We start from the raw sequence: 20,306 nt of genomic DNA, 5'->3' as shown, positions 1-20,306 counted from the left end.
CGTTCTCCAGTTATTATTGTCGTGAGCTCTATCAAGGGTTTTAAAAATCGCTTCCTCATGGTCCCTATTGTTTGTCCAGGTATATCGAACACCATGAATTGAAGGAAGGTCTGACAGCCCAAATTCTAATTTCCATTTAAACAAACTGATTAGCACCTGGAATAACATTTGCCACCCCCCCCCCCCCCCAACAACTTTTGGTTTAAGTTTCCAGTTTGGTCAAAATCGCCCATGACAAACATATTTCCCGGGTGAGACCATATTAAAGCTCGTAATGTGTCCCACACTAGTTGTTTGTCACAAATATACGGGGAACCATAGACAAACAAAGCATATGGAAGCTATAGAAATCCAAATGTGTCTTCCCAAAATCAAACCCAGTAATAAATATCTTTCATGTCATTTTTTTATCGAACAAAGCGAAAGTGTGAAAAGTCTAGTGATGAGGATGTTTTTATTAATATATCTCTTCTTTCTATTTTTGAAAATATTTATTTTCTTACCCTATTTATGAAAAACGTGCATTATAGTTTATTTTGGTCCATGATATGGGTCCAATAATAGTTAGTTGGATGGGGCTTGAAAAAACCTTTCCAACAATATATTATAAGCCCAATTCCGATGAATAATGAGAAAGTTATGACCAAAATATTAAACTAGGCCTAAATCGGATTTTACCTACGACCTAATGATCATGTGGAGGGTCCAAAGGTTTAATCCTATTCCTAAACTAATTAGGATTAATTATAAAAGATCTTAATTATCCTTTTTGAAAAGATAAAATCAAAGAGTTTGAAATTGAATAAAACTTTCCTTTTTCTTTTAAATCCTAATTTTATTCGAATTTAAAGATGTTCAAAGACAGTCAGATATTATTTTTGTGCCTAATAATCTTTATCCAAATATTATATCGTTAGATAGATGTTGAAATTAGCTTTCCAATGATATATTATAATATTAATACCGAGCTATAACGAAAAAGATATGAATGGAATATGAAACTCTATCCAAAATTGACATCCTTCCACTATTTTCGGCCATATATTTTTATCTACAACCTATTTTAATCTGATTCTAATTCGGTTGGAAAGTAGACTTCAAGATCTTTCTAACGACATATTATACGACTTTTTTGGACTTCTAGATCCAAAGATATGATAAAAACAAAATCCGTAACCCTAAAAAAAAACAAAATCCGCAAAAAACTGTCTTAGTACCACCTGACGACAAGTTCCTCACCTGGCGCTGCAGTGCAGCGCCTGGCGATGCAACTCGTTGCCTGGCGACAAGATGAGTTTTATTCCGATTTGAATTCTAACTCTTTTCTATCGGTTTCCGGACTATTTTCTTTTAAATAGGGTCCCTGGACCTCCGTTTTCAATCATCAACTCTCATCAAGAATTTCTTGATTCTCTCTCTCTCTTTCTAAACCAACCCTTTTACAAACAATTCCGAATTCACAAGATCTAGATACACCTAGCCAAGTTCGAAGTTGCCTTCGCCCTAGACGTGAAAGATTGATAATTTCTGAGGGTTTGGTCCCAAATCCAGTTTAAACTTTTTAACTCTTTCTTTTTATTTAATTTAATTCTTTGATTTATTATTTTATTGAAATTTACTAACGTGTGTATTTTGTTATTAGAAAGAGGCACGAGGCATCAAAGTATGTAGTCTTATTGGACTATTCTTGTAGAAAGCATGTTTATTATTTATTAATTCCTAGCATTATGTTAGGATGTTATTATTGCTTTCTAGTATCATGTTTAGGGTACTTCCTATGCTTTCTAATATCATATCAATATTATGTTAGTATCATGTTAAAGCTACAGATTTTATCTTTATTGCTTAGTGTAGACACCCATTTGTATCTCCCCAAAAACCAAACCCGGTGATGAGTACTTTTCACGTTGAATCATAATCGAATGAAGTGAAAGTGTGAAAAGTTTAGTGTTGCGGATAGTTTTAATTTATTTTTCTCTTCTCTTTGTTTTTGAAAACCTATTTTAAGAAAACAGCCAATCCAGTTTGGTTGGTCCATGATATGGGTCCAATAGTAGTGTAGTTGGATGGGGCTTGAAAAGAGCTTTCCAACGATATATTATAAGCCCAATTCCGATGAATGGTTTTAGTCTTCTAGATTCTTCTAGAAGGTTCTTTTCATTCCTAATCCAATTAACATTGATAAATTGACTTTTGTTGACTTTTTAGAGTTTTAATCAGAATAAAAGAATGTTTTTGAGGAAAATACGATTTTATCCTCCTGTACGGAAATTTCTATATGATTTTAGAAAACGCATCAATAATTGAGTCAGCGCCAAACGCCAGCATTAGCGCCTGACGCTAAGCTTGGCGCCTGGCGCTAGCGTTAGCTCCTGACGCTAATGTCAGCGTCTGGCACTAACCTCCGTTTTACGCGTCAGAACTCTGTTTTGATTTTTTTTATCTTTTTGGTTGTTTTTCTTTATAAATAGCCTTCTAAAAACTCCATTTTCGATCATCAATTCTCATCAATTTTCACCAATTCTCTCTATTTCATTCACCAATTCTTTTCATTCACCAACTCTCATCAAGATTTTCTTGATCACTCTCTCTCTCTCTCTTTTCTAAACTAGCTTTTCTCAAATACAAAATTCTGCATTCGCAAGACTTAGATACACCTAGCCATATTCGAAGTTGCATTCGCCCTAGACGTGAAAGGTTTAATTTCTGAGGCTTTGGTCCCTAATCTCTATTTCAATTATTTAATTTAATTGTTTTAATTATTATTTTCCTTGAAGTTACTAACGTGTGTATTTTGTTATTAGAAAGAGGTACGAGACATCCAAGTAAGTACTTTAATTTATTTATTGATATTATGATATAGAAATCATGCTTAGATTGTTATTTTGATTCTTAGTATCATGTTAGGATCTTTTCCTTAATTTGATTTTTAGGGTGACAACAATAAATTCCTAGTATCATGTCTAGGGTAGCTTTAATACCAAGTATGATTAAAAGTATGATGCCTCCTACGTTCTTCCTAATATTTATGATTGTTAGTATCATGTTAGGGTTAAAGCTTTGATTTTTATTGTTTAGTGACATGCTAGGGTTTGTTATTAATCTTGTTAGTATCATGCCTAGGATCTTGCTATTATTATGCTTTAACATGAACATGTTTATTTTTATTATTATTATTATTATTATTATTATTATTATTATTATTATTATTATTATGTTGCTTGATATTTATTGTTATTGCTTGATCACACCTTTTATGCATGTTTAAAGGGAATTGGTACTTGTAATCACGCTTAATAAGATAATTAATAATCTTGTTTAGGGTTAATATGATTATAATTCAAGTGATCGCCAATAATAGATTTATTTGTGCATTAATATTCAACCAACATAGATTAAACAGGTTTAGGGTTAAACCTAATGATTGCATGTTAGTCAGAAAGCGCACATGAATACGATCAGAATGAAGTAGAGACCTATTATTAGGGCAGGTTCAATCTCTTTTAGGTTGGATTTGTACCTTCATCTCTGAACACCAGTCATGGTTCCAGACCTATTGGAGTTGACGATCTCTTGGATCGTTAAGGGGTGTAACCTTCACCTCGTCAACGATTTACATATTCCTAAAAAACTTGTTGGCGACTCTTTTGCTCTATCTTCTTTCTCTTTGGACGCCACTGTACTTTAGTGTATGATCACAGTGGGGTTCAAGTTAGGGATTAACGCTTGAAATATTCCCTACACTTAGTGACATGTTAGGGTTTGTTATTAATCTTGTTAGTATCATGCCTAGGATTTTGCTATTAAAGTATTAATAATGTTATGCTTTAACGTGATTATTTTAATTATGATTATGATGATGATTGTTATTATGTTGCTTGATATATTAGTATTGTTATCGCTTGATCACACCTTTTATGCATGTTTAAAGGGAATTGGTACTTGTAATCACGCTTAATAAGATAATTAATAATCTTGTTTAGGGTTAATATGATTATAATTCAAGTGATCGCCAATAATAGATTTATTTGTGCATTAATATTCAACCAACATAGATTAAACAGGTTTAGGGTTAAACCTAATGATTGCATGTTAGTCAGAAAGCGCACATGAATACGATCAGAATAAAGTAGAGACCTATTATTAGGGCAGGTTCAATCTCTTTTAGGTTGGATTTGTACCTTCATCCCCGAACTTCCAGTCTTGGTTCCAGACCTATTGGAGTTAACAATTTCCTGGATCGTTAAGGGGTGTAACCTTCACCCTGTGAACGGTTTACAAGTTCCTAAAACTTGTTGGCGACTTTTTTGCTCTAGCTTTTTTTGGACGCCACCATGCTTAAGTGTATGATCACAGTGGGGCTCAAGTTTGGGGTAATGCTTGAAATATTTCATGCAGAAGCTGATTTAATTCATCATTCACTAAGCATAGAAAATATTTAACATCTTGGAATAAGACTTTTACATCAGTATTCTTATGCCAACATAAATAAATTCCCCCCTAGACTCTAAAGAGTCCACACTACTATTATTCACAAAACCCCAAGAATTGAAAATTGGGTCTAGTACAACAGCAAAAGTCTTAGTTTCCGAAAGAAAGATAATGTCAATGCTAGAATGCCCGACCAACTACTTGATAAAGGGAATTGTTGAAGGGTTGGCTGCTGAAAGTCCCCTGCAATTCCACACTAGAGCTCTCATGGACCTTCCGGGGGTTGTTTCGGGCTAGCCACCATACACTCAGAGTCGGAGGACAGGATGTTTTTTAACTCTTCATCAGCGGAAAACCCAAACATAAGCTTACGAACACCATTACAGATTTTTTGAATTTTCTTTCTTTTCCTTGAAGGTTCATCAGTTGTGTTTGTAGGTTCAGATGAGGAGGAGAAAGGGGCACTCCGATAAATAGACTTCACAGTCCCATCCCATCGCTTCTCATCAGAGCTTTCACTGTCATATATTTCATCAATTTCTTTGCAAAGGCTTTCCCCTTGCTCATCCATGACTTACTGAGAGGTGAGTCATTCAAGTTTGGTAAGTTTTTTGGTGGTTTGTTGAGGTCAAAGGAAAGGTAATCATCGAGGGGGAAGTCAGATAAAGTTGAGAGGAATTCCTCATCGGAGGCAGGGGAGTTAGGGGGATTTGGCATGAAGAGTTCCAGATTTTCCAAAGTATCGGAGGATTCCATAATTGCACAAGATAAAGGGTAAAGACTAGGAGGGGGGTAGGAGTTTCTTAAGATGACAGGGTTAAAAGAGTTTTCAACTATTGATTCTATGTAAAGTGACATATCAGACATTGGTTCTTTCCCCTTATGTGAAGGTGGAAGGAGGGTGATGATGGCTAAAGCTTGCAGACGGGGTTTAAAGGGGTCAGCCGCTGTATTGGTCAGCATAAGGAATTTTTCGTAGCCAACAATGACAATACACTCATTCAGGTCAATGGGGAAGGCAACTTCATAGAGGTGCCCTAAGAGGGTATCTTTTTGGATACGATTGTTTTCCATGTTGGTACAAGGAATTTGTTTTGTTCTGAAAAAGGGGGGTTGCCAATACAGGAAAGATTTGGTGAGTAAGAAATTAGGTAGCATCTGTCATGGTTAAACAAGTATTTATAGGGGGGTAAGGGTAATTAATTCTAGTAGATTGGTTACTGGGATAGTGAAGTTGCAGTGAATATATGTTGTTTATAGAGTGTTGGAAAAGGAAAAAATAACTGGGGATTGTGAGATTTCCTTGGAGAAGAGAGGTAATAAATGCGCGTGGAGTATGGTGGATAGGTTGAGATATAGGGAAGGGGGAGAACAAATAGAACAACGGAAGATAAGACTTGGGAACTGGAGAGGGAGGCACCTTTTCGTGAGGAGCAATATCTGGTTTGTTCCGTGAGTCACTTATAGAGGTGGTCTCTTTTTCCTCGGGACTTGAGAAATGGGAGAGGATTTTGAGCGCCATATTCTTCCGGCTAGGAACGGACGGAGGTTCTCTTTTCCGTTTTCACCCATATTTAAAGAAATCGATCTGAAAAGCCCTTTTCTTTCTTCTTTTTCCTGGGATGGTAGGAGCATCGACTAAAAGAAGCCTTTTGCGGAGATTGAGCTATTGAATAGGCAAAAGAGAAAGGCTTTTGGGTTTCTTATGGGAGTTTTGGGTTTCTAATTGAACTGCAGAGAAAGGGGGAAGAATTATCAACTTCTAACGGGGGGCCAAGATTTCTCTGAGTAAGGATTGGATTGTAGCACAGATCAAGAGGGAGGTTATTAATTTTGATCCAGATGTCACAGCAGAAAAATCAATGTTTAAGATGGAGCAATTGGTGGGTCGGGGTTTGAACACAATAAGACCTGCTTGAAAGGCAGCTGAGCTGATGGATAGAAGGGAATCATAATCTCTATGGTTAGAGCAACGAAAAATGAACAGGGAAGATATTTTCTCGACGGTAATCGAGCCATGTTTAATCCAATGGTGAGATACCCAGTGCTGAATTCGAAGTTGGGAGAAGTGTCTATAGTCTACAAATTTCCCCACAACAATCATTGGGGAAACCGGACACGAGGTTAGGTGGGTTTGATCCTTGCCGGGGGTGACATGTCAGAGTTGGGGGTTAAGGAGAAAAACAAGGAGGGCCAAGAGGAAGATCGCCTAGCGGCCGGTGGGCACGGGGAGAAGGGCAAGCGATGACAACAAAGAAGAAGTAGAACAAGTTGCTAGCTGGCAGGGGCGAATTGAAAAAGATTGTCGGTGGGGTAGCTCTAGCAAACACCAGAGAGGCTCTAGAGAGAAATTTTTCTAGACACAAAGTTCTAAAGAGAGAGAATTTTTAAAATAATGACATCAATTAGTAGTTTAAAAAAAAAAATTAGAATCCAAAAAACTAAAACTTTATCTTGCATGATCATAATAAATTGAGTAACATGGAACTTGAACGATTAGGTATTACACGTAGTAGGTGCTATTTTGTTTTTTTTTTTTAAAAAGGTACTACGTAGTAGGTTTGTTAGAATATTCACCATGAAGAAGAATTTATTTAAATGACCCTTAAATGACTTCGTCTCTTAAATGGAGAAGACTTTATTTAAACTTAACCCCTGAATGACGCACGTGATTACTTCACTAAAAATAGTAGAAGACAGTGGGCTTCTACCCAAAATTCTAAGATTAGAGAAATTAAAAAATGTTGTGTGAAGAAATAGTATTACTTGATTTAATTTCAGGCAATGTGGGTGAAAATTACATTAGGTTCATTTTATATTTATATTAGAGAAGGATGTTGATTGTTGAGTATGTATTTATTGTATGTGCACAACAAATTTTGCCAAATCATGCATAGTTTGCTCCATATTATTAAGAAAATTTTTTTATACACTCGGTTTACACTAATATTAGTGTATATCAAGCAGTATAAGGGTAATTTTTAACTAATTTTAGTGTAACTTTTTGCCTTTTTTTTTATAACTTAAAACATAATATAATTTTTATATAAATAGACAATAAGAAAATTTTTATAATGATAATTTAATTACATTCAATCACTTATAATTGATTTTTTAATCATTTAAAATGTGATTCTTTACTAATAAAGAGTAGATAATTTTTATTTATTTCAATGGTAACTTTTGATCACTTTAGGCTATTTTTATAATGAATGTACAATTATTGTACACCCTATTTTTTTAAAATTTGTATTATAAAATCTTTAGAAATTAAGTCACCTCTCCAAGATACCTTGGATCATTGGATGATGTTTCTTGAATGTACACATGAAAGACTAAGAATGAAAATCATATATATACAAACTTATAACGTAGGCTCTGATTGAATTTATCGGGATTTTGTTGACAACTAAATGGTGCCTCTTTACACTGACGCCCGATGATTGAATTTGTATCGGATCTGTTAACTATTACTAAAATAAAACGTTGTTGACGTCGTCACTGTTCTGATGTCATTCTCATAAAAAAAAAAAAATAAATCCGCCTGAATACAAAAATTATGTCATCTTTCTTTTTCCTTTTTGTTGAACCTATCCTATTTAATAATTTTGAAATTTGAAAATTAAGCTTTCTACATTACAACAACCTTTCAATTTATCCTTAAAAAATGAAATAATTTTAAGTAGCACACTAATTAATAGACTCTTACATTGAAATATGCATTAGACGACGTTAAACATACATTATATCATAATTTTGTTGAAAATCTAAAATTTTAAAAGTACACATATTAGGTGCAAAATTCTTATTTATATTTATCCATTTTTAAAAAAAATGTACAAATTAAAATATATATATATAAATATATATTTTATATAAATCGTGCATCGCACGGGATCTAACCTAATTGCATAATATGTGAAAGCTCATAAATGGGTTGAAGAGATGATTTAAGTCCGACTTTTTAGCTTTGAGCTCAAACCTTATTACTCCCTCCGTGTTTTAATAAGTGTTACACTTACCAAATTCGGCCGTGTTTTAATAAGTGTTACACTTTCTGTTTTGGCAAAAAATACATTAAAATATTATATCTCTCTTCTCTCATGGTGCCCACCCAAACCCAACTATTACTTTTTTAAATATATCTTTCCTCTCATAATTATTATTTTGTAATAAACTATTAACTCAACTATTTTTTTTTTATAATTTTTTAATACTCCAACTACCCAATTTATCTCTTATTTTATTTTAGTCAATTAAATTGCCTAAAACTATATGTCGGTCAAACTATAACACTTAAAATAACACGGAGGGAGATGCACTTGTTATTATACAAGGCCATCATTTCAATCGCATCAACTTCCCACTAAAATACAACTAAAAAAATAATGCAATCACAACTACTATCTAAACATTAGGCATTCAAAAATAGTTGTTCAAAATAATCACTTAAAATGACCAAACTATTTATTTTAATCGAGAACGAGGACTCCTTTTATTAAATGCACAACTATGCAACCCACCAATCTTCTATATAAACATGTAGCAAAAATTAGTTTCTTACCCAAAATTTTAAGAAATAGTGTGAAGAAAAAAAAAATGGCGGATGAAGAAATAGTGTTACTTGATGTGTGGACTAGCCCTTGCAATGAGAGTGAAAATTGCATTAGAAGAGAAGGGAATTGAGTATGTTTGTCAACCACAAAATTTGCTTAATAAAGGCTCTTTGCTTCTTGAGATGAACCCGGTTCACAAAGTGGTACCGGTTTTTATCCACAATGGTAAACCCATTTGTGAGTCTCTTGTAATTCTTGAGTATATTGACGAGGTTTGGGTTAAATCGCTTCCTTTGCTTCCTACTGATCCTTATCAACGATCCCAAGCTAGATTTTGGGCCGATTTCATTGACAGGAAGGTAACTCGCTCTATCGTATCTATTTCGTGTCTTAGTATAAAGTCCATATCCGCCCGGTGTTATTTGACTTTTTTTGTGTGGACTTATATTGTGCAAATGTTATTAAAATTTATGTTATCTAAATTTATTAGTACTCTATAAGAATATATATATATATTTTTTATAAATATATACAAAGTATATGTCTAGATTTATTTGGTGAACTTATTTTATTTGTGCTGTACAAAGTATTCAATATATTTTAGTATCCAGTAAAATTGTTCATTATAACCCTTCTTTGATGATCAAAAAGAGGAACTAGAAATGGAGGAAAGTTAGGCATTTACAAATGCATAACAAGGCGTATTCATGTAATTCTACATATGTACAAATGAATGCATATTCTGGTATAATTGGATGATCAAATGGTACCACTGAATATATAGTGATACTATATATGCACATAATGGTATTATATATGCATTCAGTTGTACAAAATTTATGTATAAATAGTACCACTGAGGATTCAATGGTACCATATAAATTTTCAGTGGAACAATCAACATGTGGTCCCCCATCACGTGATACAATCCGACAAAAAAATAGGTGGGGTCCACCTACAGACCTCTCTCATCCTATCTCTCTCCTCTTTTCTCTCTCTATCATGTGTTTTAATAATATTTTAATCAATGTTATGCATTTACAAATGCCTAACTTTCCTCCCTTTAAAATTTCTGTGATCAAAAGTATTGTGTATAGTAATCATGGATTCATGGTACACGAACTTAGAGAAACTCTTGAATATTGGGATGAATAATTTAAGTTGGTATTTTGTAGAGCATGTTCACTTCATCTTAATTTCATTTCAGTTCAGTTTAATTCAATTCAATTCAACTCTTAATTTCCTGCTCCTCATAAAATATTTATTTCAGCTCTATTCAATTCAATTAGTGTAATTCAGTTCAGTTCAGCTCCAATTAGTGTAATTCAGTTCAGTTCAGTTTAGTAAATGTGAATAGGTTTTTACTCGTAACAAACTAACAACTACATAATTGATCAAAACTATAACAATGATGTTTTTGTTTTGTAGCAATACTAATATACTTGGAGTAATAATATATTCTTGTAATGATTTCCTATTAAAATTTATAATTTCATGTACCGTACAATTTGGTTAATAGTTAATACATTCATTTCTTATTAAATACTTGTAATTCACATGCTAAATAAGTAGCTAATTTAAATTATATAATTTAAGCTAATTATTACATATTGAAAAATTAAATGGGTTGTAATTTATTGCAGATATACGCCGTAGCAAAACAACTATGGAAAGTAAAAGGAGAAGAGCAGGAAAAAATAGTAAAGGAATTTATTGAAAACCTGAGGATATTAGTAGGAGAGATCAAAGATAATAAGTTCTTTGGTGGTGATACGTTTGGATACGTTGATGTCGCATTGATTCCATTCACAAGCTGGTTTTACACTTTGGAAACGTTTGGAAATTTTAGCATTGAGGCTAATTGTCCCAAAATTATTGCTTGGGCTAAAAGATGTAAAGAGAGACATAGTGTATCTAGTTCATTGCCGGATCCTGATAAAGTTTATAACTTCGCTTTGGACTTCAAAAAGGCTTTGGGGCTCGACTAAAAACCTTTATATACTACTCCCTCCGTTTCCATTTGTTTTTTACGTTTCCATTTAGGGTGTCCTTTTTATTCTTTACATTTAGGATCTTTCCTTTTTAAGTCATTGATTTTAGACAAAATTACCCTTGCTTTACAATTTAAATACTCATTTGTCATTTACTTTCCATGTGCAAATGTACTTTTTATAATATTTTAATTGGTTTTCAATACTCATTATTACTTTCTCTCTCATCTCTCTTCTACTTTTGCCTACTTTTTTTACCCCACATGTACAATATTCCTTTTTTAACTACAGTTGTGTCTTTAATGATTGAATTTATGACAATTTACCTCAAATTTATACAATTTCTTAATAACCACGTATAATTCCAAACGTCAAGAACAAAAGAGAACGGAGGGAGTACCTTTTTAAATTATTATGTGCAACTTTTGATTAATATTTGTTTATGAAATATAAAAAAATTTAAAGTTGCACATTAATAATTAATAGAGGTAGTAGTGCATTTTATTTTATATATATTTGTAGACTTGGAACGTGTTGAACTATTTGGTAAATTTACTTGTATCTTCCTTTTTCTGTGTTATTAAGAATATATTTCTTAATCTCCGCTGTCTAATAATATAATATCATCAACTTTAATTTTATAGTCTTGATTTCTTGAAGGCTTGGAGCTATGTACTATGTATTTGGAATGAGGGTATTTTGTCAATCTATAAATATAAGTTAACTAATTACCGCCAATATCATTATTACTATTTACATGTCAACCTCTTGTAAAACATGTCTCGTCAAAAATAATAATGACATCATTTTTTTTCAATATAAATAAAAGTTGAAAATGATAAATGAATTATACATTCTTCTAATAGATTATATATATAAATTGACTAATTATACAATTTTCATTGGAAAAACTAAAAAAAGGCTGGACTAAGCTATTTCATTTTCTTATAAACATTATTATTTTTTCTCCTACTCCATATATTTTATATAGATTGCATGATTTGGGGTTCCACTCTTTATGTATTTATCAATTTATTAGATTTTGTTTAAATTATTTATACTACGTACATATTACATATTAGACACCTCTTTGTTTGACCAATCTAAATATATTAATATTTTTGAAAGATTCTTTTTACCCAAATTCTTATATGTGGCTGGTCACACCGTGTGGCCAGTCATCATGGGAGTTCGTTAATGTTACAGAGGTTATTCGGTTAGTATCATAAAGGTTACTTCATCAGTTTTATAAAGGTCGGTTACTCGGTCAGTATTATAAGGATTACTCAGTTAGTGTTATTGGGATCGGTTACTCGGTCAGTATAATAAGGATTACTCAGTTAGTGTTATTGGGATTATTTTACTCTTTTACAAGAATTCATATGGTATGGTTAATTATCCGCACACAAACACGCTATTCTTTTTACTCATAAATACTTGAGGTCAGTTTTGGACTTATTTTCAGTTGAGTTGATTATTACTCTTTTCTTATCCTTATATCATTATTATATTTTAACTTTGATGGTCAACGTCTTATAACTTTAAATATATGATAAATGACCCTTTCTCTCTCTAACCCCCATCCTTATCCTCCACCGCTGCTCCCTGTTTCTCAGCCCTTGCTCGCCGGCGAACAGCGTCCTTCTCTTTGCCATTGTCGGCGAGCTCTGCTCCTTCCTGCTAAATTATTTATTTTTCAGTTTTCAATAAAGAAGACAAGGAGACCGATTTTCCATCAATTTCGTCGGATGTTTTACGGTCGTCAATTGTGTTAGGTTCCAGTTAATCAACGAAACAAGAAACCAAGGCTATCCTTATCGCCCTCGTCGAAAGGAATTTCGTTAGTTGTGCTTTCGGCGAAAAGGGTAAACTTAAGGCTAGTGTTTCCCTCCCTTAATCCAAGGTTCAATTTGGGTGAGGTGGTTCTTCTTACGTTGGCTTTTGGTGGCTGTCCTCAGTGGTGGTTCAGAGTTTGATGGTGTGGTATTTTCTTGTAATCTTCTTCTAATGACAAGTAGCTTTTTAAGTTTTTATTTGTGTTTTTTAGGTGTTCTCTGTTTGGTCTGGTTTGTTCTTGTTTTGTTTAGGTAGTTTGCTCTTGTTGTTTGGGCTTTCTGCCTTTAATAAGGGAGTCTCTTGTTTTTATTATTAATGATGTTTTGTCTTGTACTGGGGATTCTTTTGGTCATACCTTTTATGGAGGGTAATGGAGTGTTGTCTTTGGGGTCTTGTTGGGCAGTTTTAATCTGGTTGTTAGAGGTTGCAAGGTTAAGTTCAACCTTGCTTATGGTGTTGGTGGTTCTGTTGATTGTCGTTTTGGGGTATGAGTATGGTTCCGTGGAAGTTACAGGTGAGTGGGTCACCGAGTGTTTTAGAGTGGTTTCGTTTGATGGTAGTCTTCTAGAGGGTGGGTTTATTTTTTCAGGGGTATGGTTCTTGTATTTGGAGTTTGTCGGAGGAAGGAGTTGTTGAGTGGACTGGTTTGTTGGTTCGTCCTGTTGTTTCGTGGTTTTGGGATGATAAGAGTTTTCGTTCCGTTGCTATCATCCCATTGTTAGTGTTTGTGATGGCAAAGTCAGTCATCGCTATTAATCTAAATCTTGAAGGAGGCTCCCCATCTTTAAAGTTTGAGGTAAGCAAAGTTCTCCAATGTCCAATACAAGAATAGGTCCATTTCTAACAGAAAGGTTCCAACGGACAAGTAGTTCTGTCAGAAATACAAAATTTCCAATGGATTTATATTATGTTGGATATTTTCGACGAATTCAAATATTCCGTCAAAAATTTCGACGAAAAATTATTCTGTTGGAAAATATGTACTTTCAGACGAATTATTCTCTCGGAAAATTAAATTTCTACATTAAAAAAATCAAAACAGTTAAACCCCCCTTCCATTTCCGTAATTTCTTTCCTCTTTTCCTTCTTCGCCTTCTCTTTCTCTTTCCTTTTCTCCCTCTGCACCTCTACTCCTTCTTTTGTACTCCTTTTCTGGTATTCTCCTCTTCTCTTTCCTCTTCTCCCTCTACCCCATTTCTTGGTCTTCTTCTCTTTCTCTTGTCTCTCTCCATCATCCACCAACATCAAGCACCGTCAACAAACAACAATGGGAACCACCACCAACATCAATCGCAATAACAATGGCGCAACACCACCAACAACGGCGCAACAATAACACCGTGGATAGCCACCCACCTTCGCTAGCCACCCACTCAAGGTTTTTGTTTTGTAGATCTAGTTTAATTTAGGTTAGATTGTAAATCTAGTTATATTTTTTTTTTTTTTGGTAATTGTAATGTTAATTTATTAATTTTATTAGATAATTGTATATTTATATATTTTCTGTAATTTTTGTTTGTTAATTATAGTTTTTTTTTTTTTTTACAAATTCTAATTAAATGTGTTATCTATTGGTTTTGATTTTTTGTGTGTGGTACTTTTTTATGTTGTTGGGTTGATTTTTGTATCTTCAGGTTTATTTTAGTCTTTTTGGGTTAATTTTTTTTTTTTATGTTTAGGCATTATCGTTTTTTTGAGGTTGAATTTTCTTTTTTCGCCTAAGTTAGGTTTTTTTTGGTTAAATTTTGTTTTTTCGGGCTAAGCTTTGGTTTTTTGGGGTTAATTTTTGGTGTGGTAGTGTGGTGGTGGGAGAAGGGTGAGTTTGTGGTTGGGGTCGGTGTAAAATCCGTATGTTTTCGACGCTATGAGCACGACACTGTATAAACGGGCGTCAGCTATAAGTACTATTGTTTGTTGTTGTCTCGACGCTATTCTAAGTCGGAAATTAATTTTGACCCTGAAAAGCGTCGAGAAAACCCTCACATGTAAGACACGTGATATTCTCTATAAAACCCTCACATGAAATTAATTCTTGAGATTTGGTTTTATTGAAACTATAACCGCTCCTCAACAAGTAGAAACCCTCATTGTCTTATCATTCTTGAATCCTGATATCTTCTCTATTTCATTTTCAATCCTTCAAAATTCCATAGAAAAATCATGGATTTTGGATTCAGATTACATTTCTCTAGTGTATTACGATACGTGCGGTGTTTTCCTTATTCACCGTCTTATTCAATTTCGTCTTTTTGTTCAGATTCGTAAATTGAGGTAATAATTTTTCTTACTCGTAATTTCCTTTTAGAATTAAGGGCAATAATTTTGAGTAATATTTTGGTTATAGATGGATTTGACTCATGAATCTATATTATAATTGTAGAGTCTTTTCACCATAACCCTCCAAATCCCCAATCCTCAAATCTCATGCTTTTAGGTTTTTTTTTTTTCTTTTTTACCACTCAATTTTTTTTTTTAAAACCAATAACTACCATTCCACTAAAAAAAATAAATTATAAAAAAAATCAATAATTATTCAGCCAACTTTTTTTTTTTTTTTTTTTTTTTTTCATTTTCTCAAGGGATTGCTAACTAATAATAACAATTCATTTTTCTTAAACACTACTAACATTTCACTTTGTGTTATTTTCTTTCGTGTATAATATGTTTCATGTATTAGCACGGCTACACAAATATATAATTACTTTATCAACAATTCACCGTAGAACTCAAAATCCCAACCCTTCAATTCAAACAACTTCCAATTTTCTAATCAACAAAACAAAAATATGTACAACGCGCTTTTTGCGTAACTGGCCTCATCGAATAGTTGCTTGCAAAAGAACAAAGTAACTCCTCCTATAGCACTGATGAAATAACCCGTATGACACTAACCGAGTAACCTCTAATCAACAAAAGAACCTCTATAGCTTGACACATTTGCGTGGCCACCCACATATAAGAGTAAGGTTTTGTTCTTTTGAGTTTATGAGCAGAATAGAGCACATCATATTGCAAAAGAGTAGAGCGGGTGACAATAGAGTACAACAGGGCTCAAAAGAGTATATCATATTGCCAAAGCAGACCATAAATAGTTCAAAATAACAGGTTCTAAGTTGCTACATCAGTACATCTAAATCAACTTCCCGTAATTAAAAAGTATTTTTTCTTATATTACATCAGTACACTCTAGTAACATACAATTTGAGGGTTTTGTATTTTTCCTTTTTTTTATTAAAAAAAAAAGGAATTTACAGGTTTTTATGATTCAGGTTTTTATGATTCTAATTGCGCTACAAGGCTACATTTTTAATCCACTTATGAAATTATGAAATTAGTTGTTTTCTTTTTTATAATTCAATAAGTCGTTCGATAATTACCCTCACTTCTCTGCATCAAAGGTTCCGATTTTACATCATAGTTAAATGAAATTCTGGGTCAATGGTTTTATGTTTCAACTTTTGTAGCAAATCCAAAATGAATACAAGTTGTTTCAATCATCAATCGTTTTTTTTGGGTGTTGTTATTTGTCGCTCCCATTTTACCGGGTAACGCTCCCTTTTTGTCTTGAAATTCCAATTTTACCCCTAATATATAAATACGGGGTTTTCCTTCCCGACCAACCTTTTTCACTTCTTTACTTCTCTCTCTAACTCTCTTACTCTCAAACTCTCTTACTATCTAACTCTCTAAAACAATATTTTTTTAAAAAAAAGATAAATTCAAAAAAATTTCTTCATTTTTAAAAAAAAACAACAATCATCATAAACTCAAAAAAAAATGGGTGATTCGAGGCGGATTAGGCTGAGATTCGGAGGGAGGACCTTCGGCGGCCCTGGTGGCAGCGGCGGAGGCGGCGGCGGCGATGCTGGAGACGAGGTTTTTTTTTTTTTTTTTTTTTAATTTCGGATCCCAGGAACTTCCGCCCAAAAATTCCGGAAGTTTCATGGAGGATCCGCCTGGAATTTCCGGATCCTCCATGGAACATTCGGAAATTTTGGGCGGAAGTGACATCCGCCCAGAAATTCCGGATGTTCCATGGAGGATCCGGAAATTCCAGGCGGATCCTCCATGGAACTTCCGGAATTTTTGGGCGGAAGTTCCTTTTTTTTTTTTACCGTTAATAAAATTGTTAATTTAAATTATTTTTTTTCGGATTTTGTTTTTTTGTTATTTAGAAGTTTTATGGTGATTATTGTTATTATTATTGTTGTTGTTATTATTGTGGTTAGTATATTTTGTAATGTAATTATTTTTAAAAATATGATAATTTTTATTATTTTGTTGAAATTAGGTTTTTATTATTAATGTTAAGGTTATTGTTGTTGTTGTTAATTTGTTTTTTTTTTTGGATTTTGTTATTTTTGTTGTTATTTTGAAGTGTTATGGTTAGTATTATTATTATTGTTGTTATTATTGTTGATATTATTATTATTATTATTATTGTTATTATTATTATTATTATTATTATTATTAGTGTTATTATTTTTAAAAATTATTAAACTAATTTGATATTAGGGTTTTTATGGTTATTGTTGTTGTTTAGTTTTTTGTTGTTGTTGTTGTTGTTGTTGTTGTTGTTATAATAATATTATTATTATTGTTATTAGTAGTACTATTATTAATATTTTTAATTATGATTAGTATTATAGTTGTTGATATTAGTGTTATTATTATTGTTATTATGGTTATTGTTGTTGTTGTTAATTTGTATTTGTTGTTGTTGTTGTTGTTGTTGTTGTTGTTGTTGTTAGTTAGTTATTGTTGTTGTTAAGTTTATTTGTTGTTGTTAATTTGTATTTGTTGTTGTTGTTGTTGTTGTTGTTGTTGTTGTTGTTATTGTTATTATGGTTATTGTTGTTGTTGTTATAATAGTATTATTATTATTATTATTATTATTATTATTATTATTATTATTATTGTTATTATTATTATTACTAAAAACGGATTATTTTTTTATTTTATGTAGATCGAGGGTTCTGGTGCTCGACATGCAATATCACGACGTCTGAATGCGTCTGTTAGGAGACAGACATCTCGATCTTCACCGCTTCAGCCCGAGCAGCAGCAATACGGGTCTACTAGTGGTTGGTCGAGAGACCAATAGTCTGGCAGTAGCCGACCCTTATACTCTGCAAGTGGAGCACCCATATCTGACGAGGAAGAAGAATGTTCGACTAGTCATGCTGGTGACCGGGATGAAGAACAGGACCCTCAGGATTTCCATATGGTATATAGGGGTCAGTCTGGGAGATTTGTTGGTAGTGGATCGAGTCAGCCTACTTCCAGCTCTGCAGAGGCATGGTTAGTGCAGGAACCGATGCCGGGTGGGCCTGAGGATGGGTTAGTTATCCCTAGTTTTGGCGGTCACGTGACACGGTATATCTGGATGGAGCAGGAGCGTAGTGTTTTGCGCTGTTTGAGTAGGACAAAGTTATGTTCTGACTTGTTCACTTGGCGAGGTCGTCAATCTGTGGAGGACCTTGCGGCAATTGATGCTAGTTGGTTGTCTCACTTGCCCGGCCTGATGTTTAAGAGACTTGATTGGCCGTTGATTTCTGCTTTTGTTGAGAGGTGGCAGCCAGATACGAACACCTTTCACATGCCATTTGGGGAGATTACGATCTTGCTGCACGACGTGTACAACATACTTGGGTTACGGGTTGCAGGCAATATGGTGACCACTACTCCTAGCACAGACGTGTTACGGGACGCGTGCTCGGTCACCATGGATATGACTCCAGATGATCTGTCTGAGGTTTGCGGCACAAAGACCATTTGGCAGGGTAGTGGGGTGTTGACTGATAAGATTTTTGAGTCGACATTGGCGGTCGACCGGGATTTTAGTGAGCAACTTGATGCATACTTGTGGTTAGTGCTTGGAGGTACACTGTTTGTAGACAAGAGTGGTAACCTTACGCATCCTTCCTTCCTCCACGAGCTATGTCACACGGATGTCCCTATTAACGAGTATGCTTGGGGAACAGCTGCACTAGCCTACTTGTATTGGCAACTGGGCACGGCATCACGGAAAGGTGCTGATTCGATTGCTGGTTGTCTCACGCTTCTGCAAGCGTGGATTTACGAGTACTTTCCGTGCTTTCGGCCACAGCAGGGTACCTTGACTCGGGAACTTCAAATGCCTCGTGCGCATGCTTGGGATGTTGGAGCGGGATGTCCTAGCAAGAACCTAGAGCGCCTGTTAGCTTTTCGTACTAGGATTGATGCGCTTACTGACCGTGAGGTGAACTGGCTACCGTACGGAGTTGATCCTGCATTACGAGTGCCCCCCACTTTATTCATTGGCTGCATCCAGTACCGTAACATCATTGAGTCGTACATGCCTGATAGAGTGGTGCGCCAGCTTGGTTTCGTGCAAGGCATTCCCCGCGAAATAATCAGGCTAGAGAAGGCCAAGAGGCCGACTAACTTGAAGATGTATCGGGTAGACTTCTTGACTGAGATGACAGTTGTGATGTGGAACAGGTTTGTCCTTGGGGTATCTCAGAGTGTTGTTTTAGGTGCCCTACCCAGGCTTAGTGCTGCAGCTCCTTCGGTTGCGCCTGATTACATGCAGTGGATGTACAGGTTTTCTCACCCGCGGGTATCTCCAGGTGCAGGAGTTACAAGCAACCTGCCTGAGCGGACTAACACTGATTACGTAAGTATTTATGCTTATTATTATATTAACAATGACTTCTATGAATTTTTGTGTTTATAATATGTTATTGTTTGATTTGCAGTGGATGGGTCGGTCCATGGAGATTCACCAAAGAGCACTAGCTGAGTATCCTGAAATGTCGAGTGAGACTCGAACAATGACTGAGCAGCTTGTATTTGATTGGAAGTCAAAAATGGGACTTTAGATTATTTTGATTAGATGTTCTGTTAGTGGTTTTAATAATGTTATGAACTTATTTTTAATTTTTTTTAAATGTAATGTATAAACTGGACACTTATTTTATTTTATATTTAATGTTTTGTTGCATATCATGTTAGATTAAAAGCAAATACATTTAAAATTAATTTCATAATTCTAATTTTCTTACAAATGTTCAAAGTTAGTAAATGTACATTACAAACTACCTAACTATTGCATCCCACATGTCCCTTCTCAACTGATATGCTTGATCCCATCCATTGACATTATCCTCGTGGTTTTGCGTCCACCAACCGGCGATCGGCGGGAGTGGTGAATCAGGTACAAGGTCAAGACGGATAAAATGTGATCCACCAACTGTAGCAATCACAAACTCTCGAGTCGGTGACCGAACCCCGTTGCGTGCCCTAAGCGGTAAGACTGTGATGCATGGGTAGTAGCAAGTTGGTACTAGGCCTACTCCGAGACAAATCACCCTTGCGTTGAACCACGTAGCAATAGGAAATAAATCTTGAATTGTAACCATCCAATGCCGCTCCCCGACAGCCCCACCATCCCATCAAATACGTTCCACGTTCATCCAAAGTCGCCCAAGCCCGTAAATCCGTTCGTACA

At 34.4% G+C, this 20,306-nt stretch overlaps 2 protein-coding genes and 1 pseudogene across 2 annotated transcripts; all 3 read left to right on the top strand.

Moving 5' to 3' along the window:
* Nucleotides 1-8,948: 8,948 nt before the first annotated feature.
* Nucleotides 8,949-11,326, top strand: LOC110702396 (annotated as a pseudogene).
* A 6,712-nt stretch (nt 11,327-18,038) lies between these two features.
* Nucleotides 18,039-19,135, top strand: LOC110702342 (protein MAIN-LIKE 1-like). The gene is made up of 2 exons (XM_021880046.1): nt 18,039-19,050; nt 19,128-19,135. Exons 1-2 carry the CDS (start codon nt 18,039-18,041, stop codon nt 19,133-19,135), a joined length of 1,020 nt encoding a protein of 339 aa, XP_021735738.1.
* On the top strand, nt 18,987-19,888 carry LOC110702395. Its single transcript, XM_021880094.1, has 2 exons — nt 18,987-19,472; nt 19,555-19,888. Exons 1-2 carry the CDS (start codon nt 19,152-19,154, stop codon nt 19,675-19,677), a joined length of 444 nt encoding a protein of 147 aa, XP_021735786.1. The 5' UTR covers nt 18,987-19,151; the 3' UTR covers nt 19,678-19,888.
* The last annotated feature ends 418 nt before the right edge of the window (nt 19,889-20,306 follow it).

Source organism: Chenopodium quinoa, unplaced genomic scaffold (assembly GCF_001683475.1).
Source record: "Chenopodium quinoa cultivar QQ74 unplaced genomic scaffold, ASM168347v1, whole genome shotgun sequence".
Lineage (NCBI taxonomy): Eukaryota > Viridiplantae > Streptophyta > Magnoliopsida > Caryophyllales > Amaranthaceae > Chenopodium > Chenopodium quinoa.
This window is presented reverse-complemented; position numbering and strand designations above follow the sequence as displayed.

What these genes read in the sequence shown, in the direction of transcription:
- LOC110702395 (XM_021880094.1), top strand. Translation starts at nt 19,152, where the DNA reads ATGCCTGATAGAGTGGTGCGCCAGCTTGGTTTCGTGCAAGGCATTCCC. An exon ending in AGCGGACTAACACTGATTAC is followed by an intron (nt 19,473 to 19,554) that starts GTAAGTATTTAT and finishes TTTGATTTGCAG; the next exon opens with TGGATGGGTCGGTCCATGGA.
- LOC110702342 (XM_021880046.1), top strand. Translation starts at nt 18,039, where the DNA reads ATGGTATATAGGGGTCAGTCTGGGAGATTTGTTGGTAGTGGATCGAGT.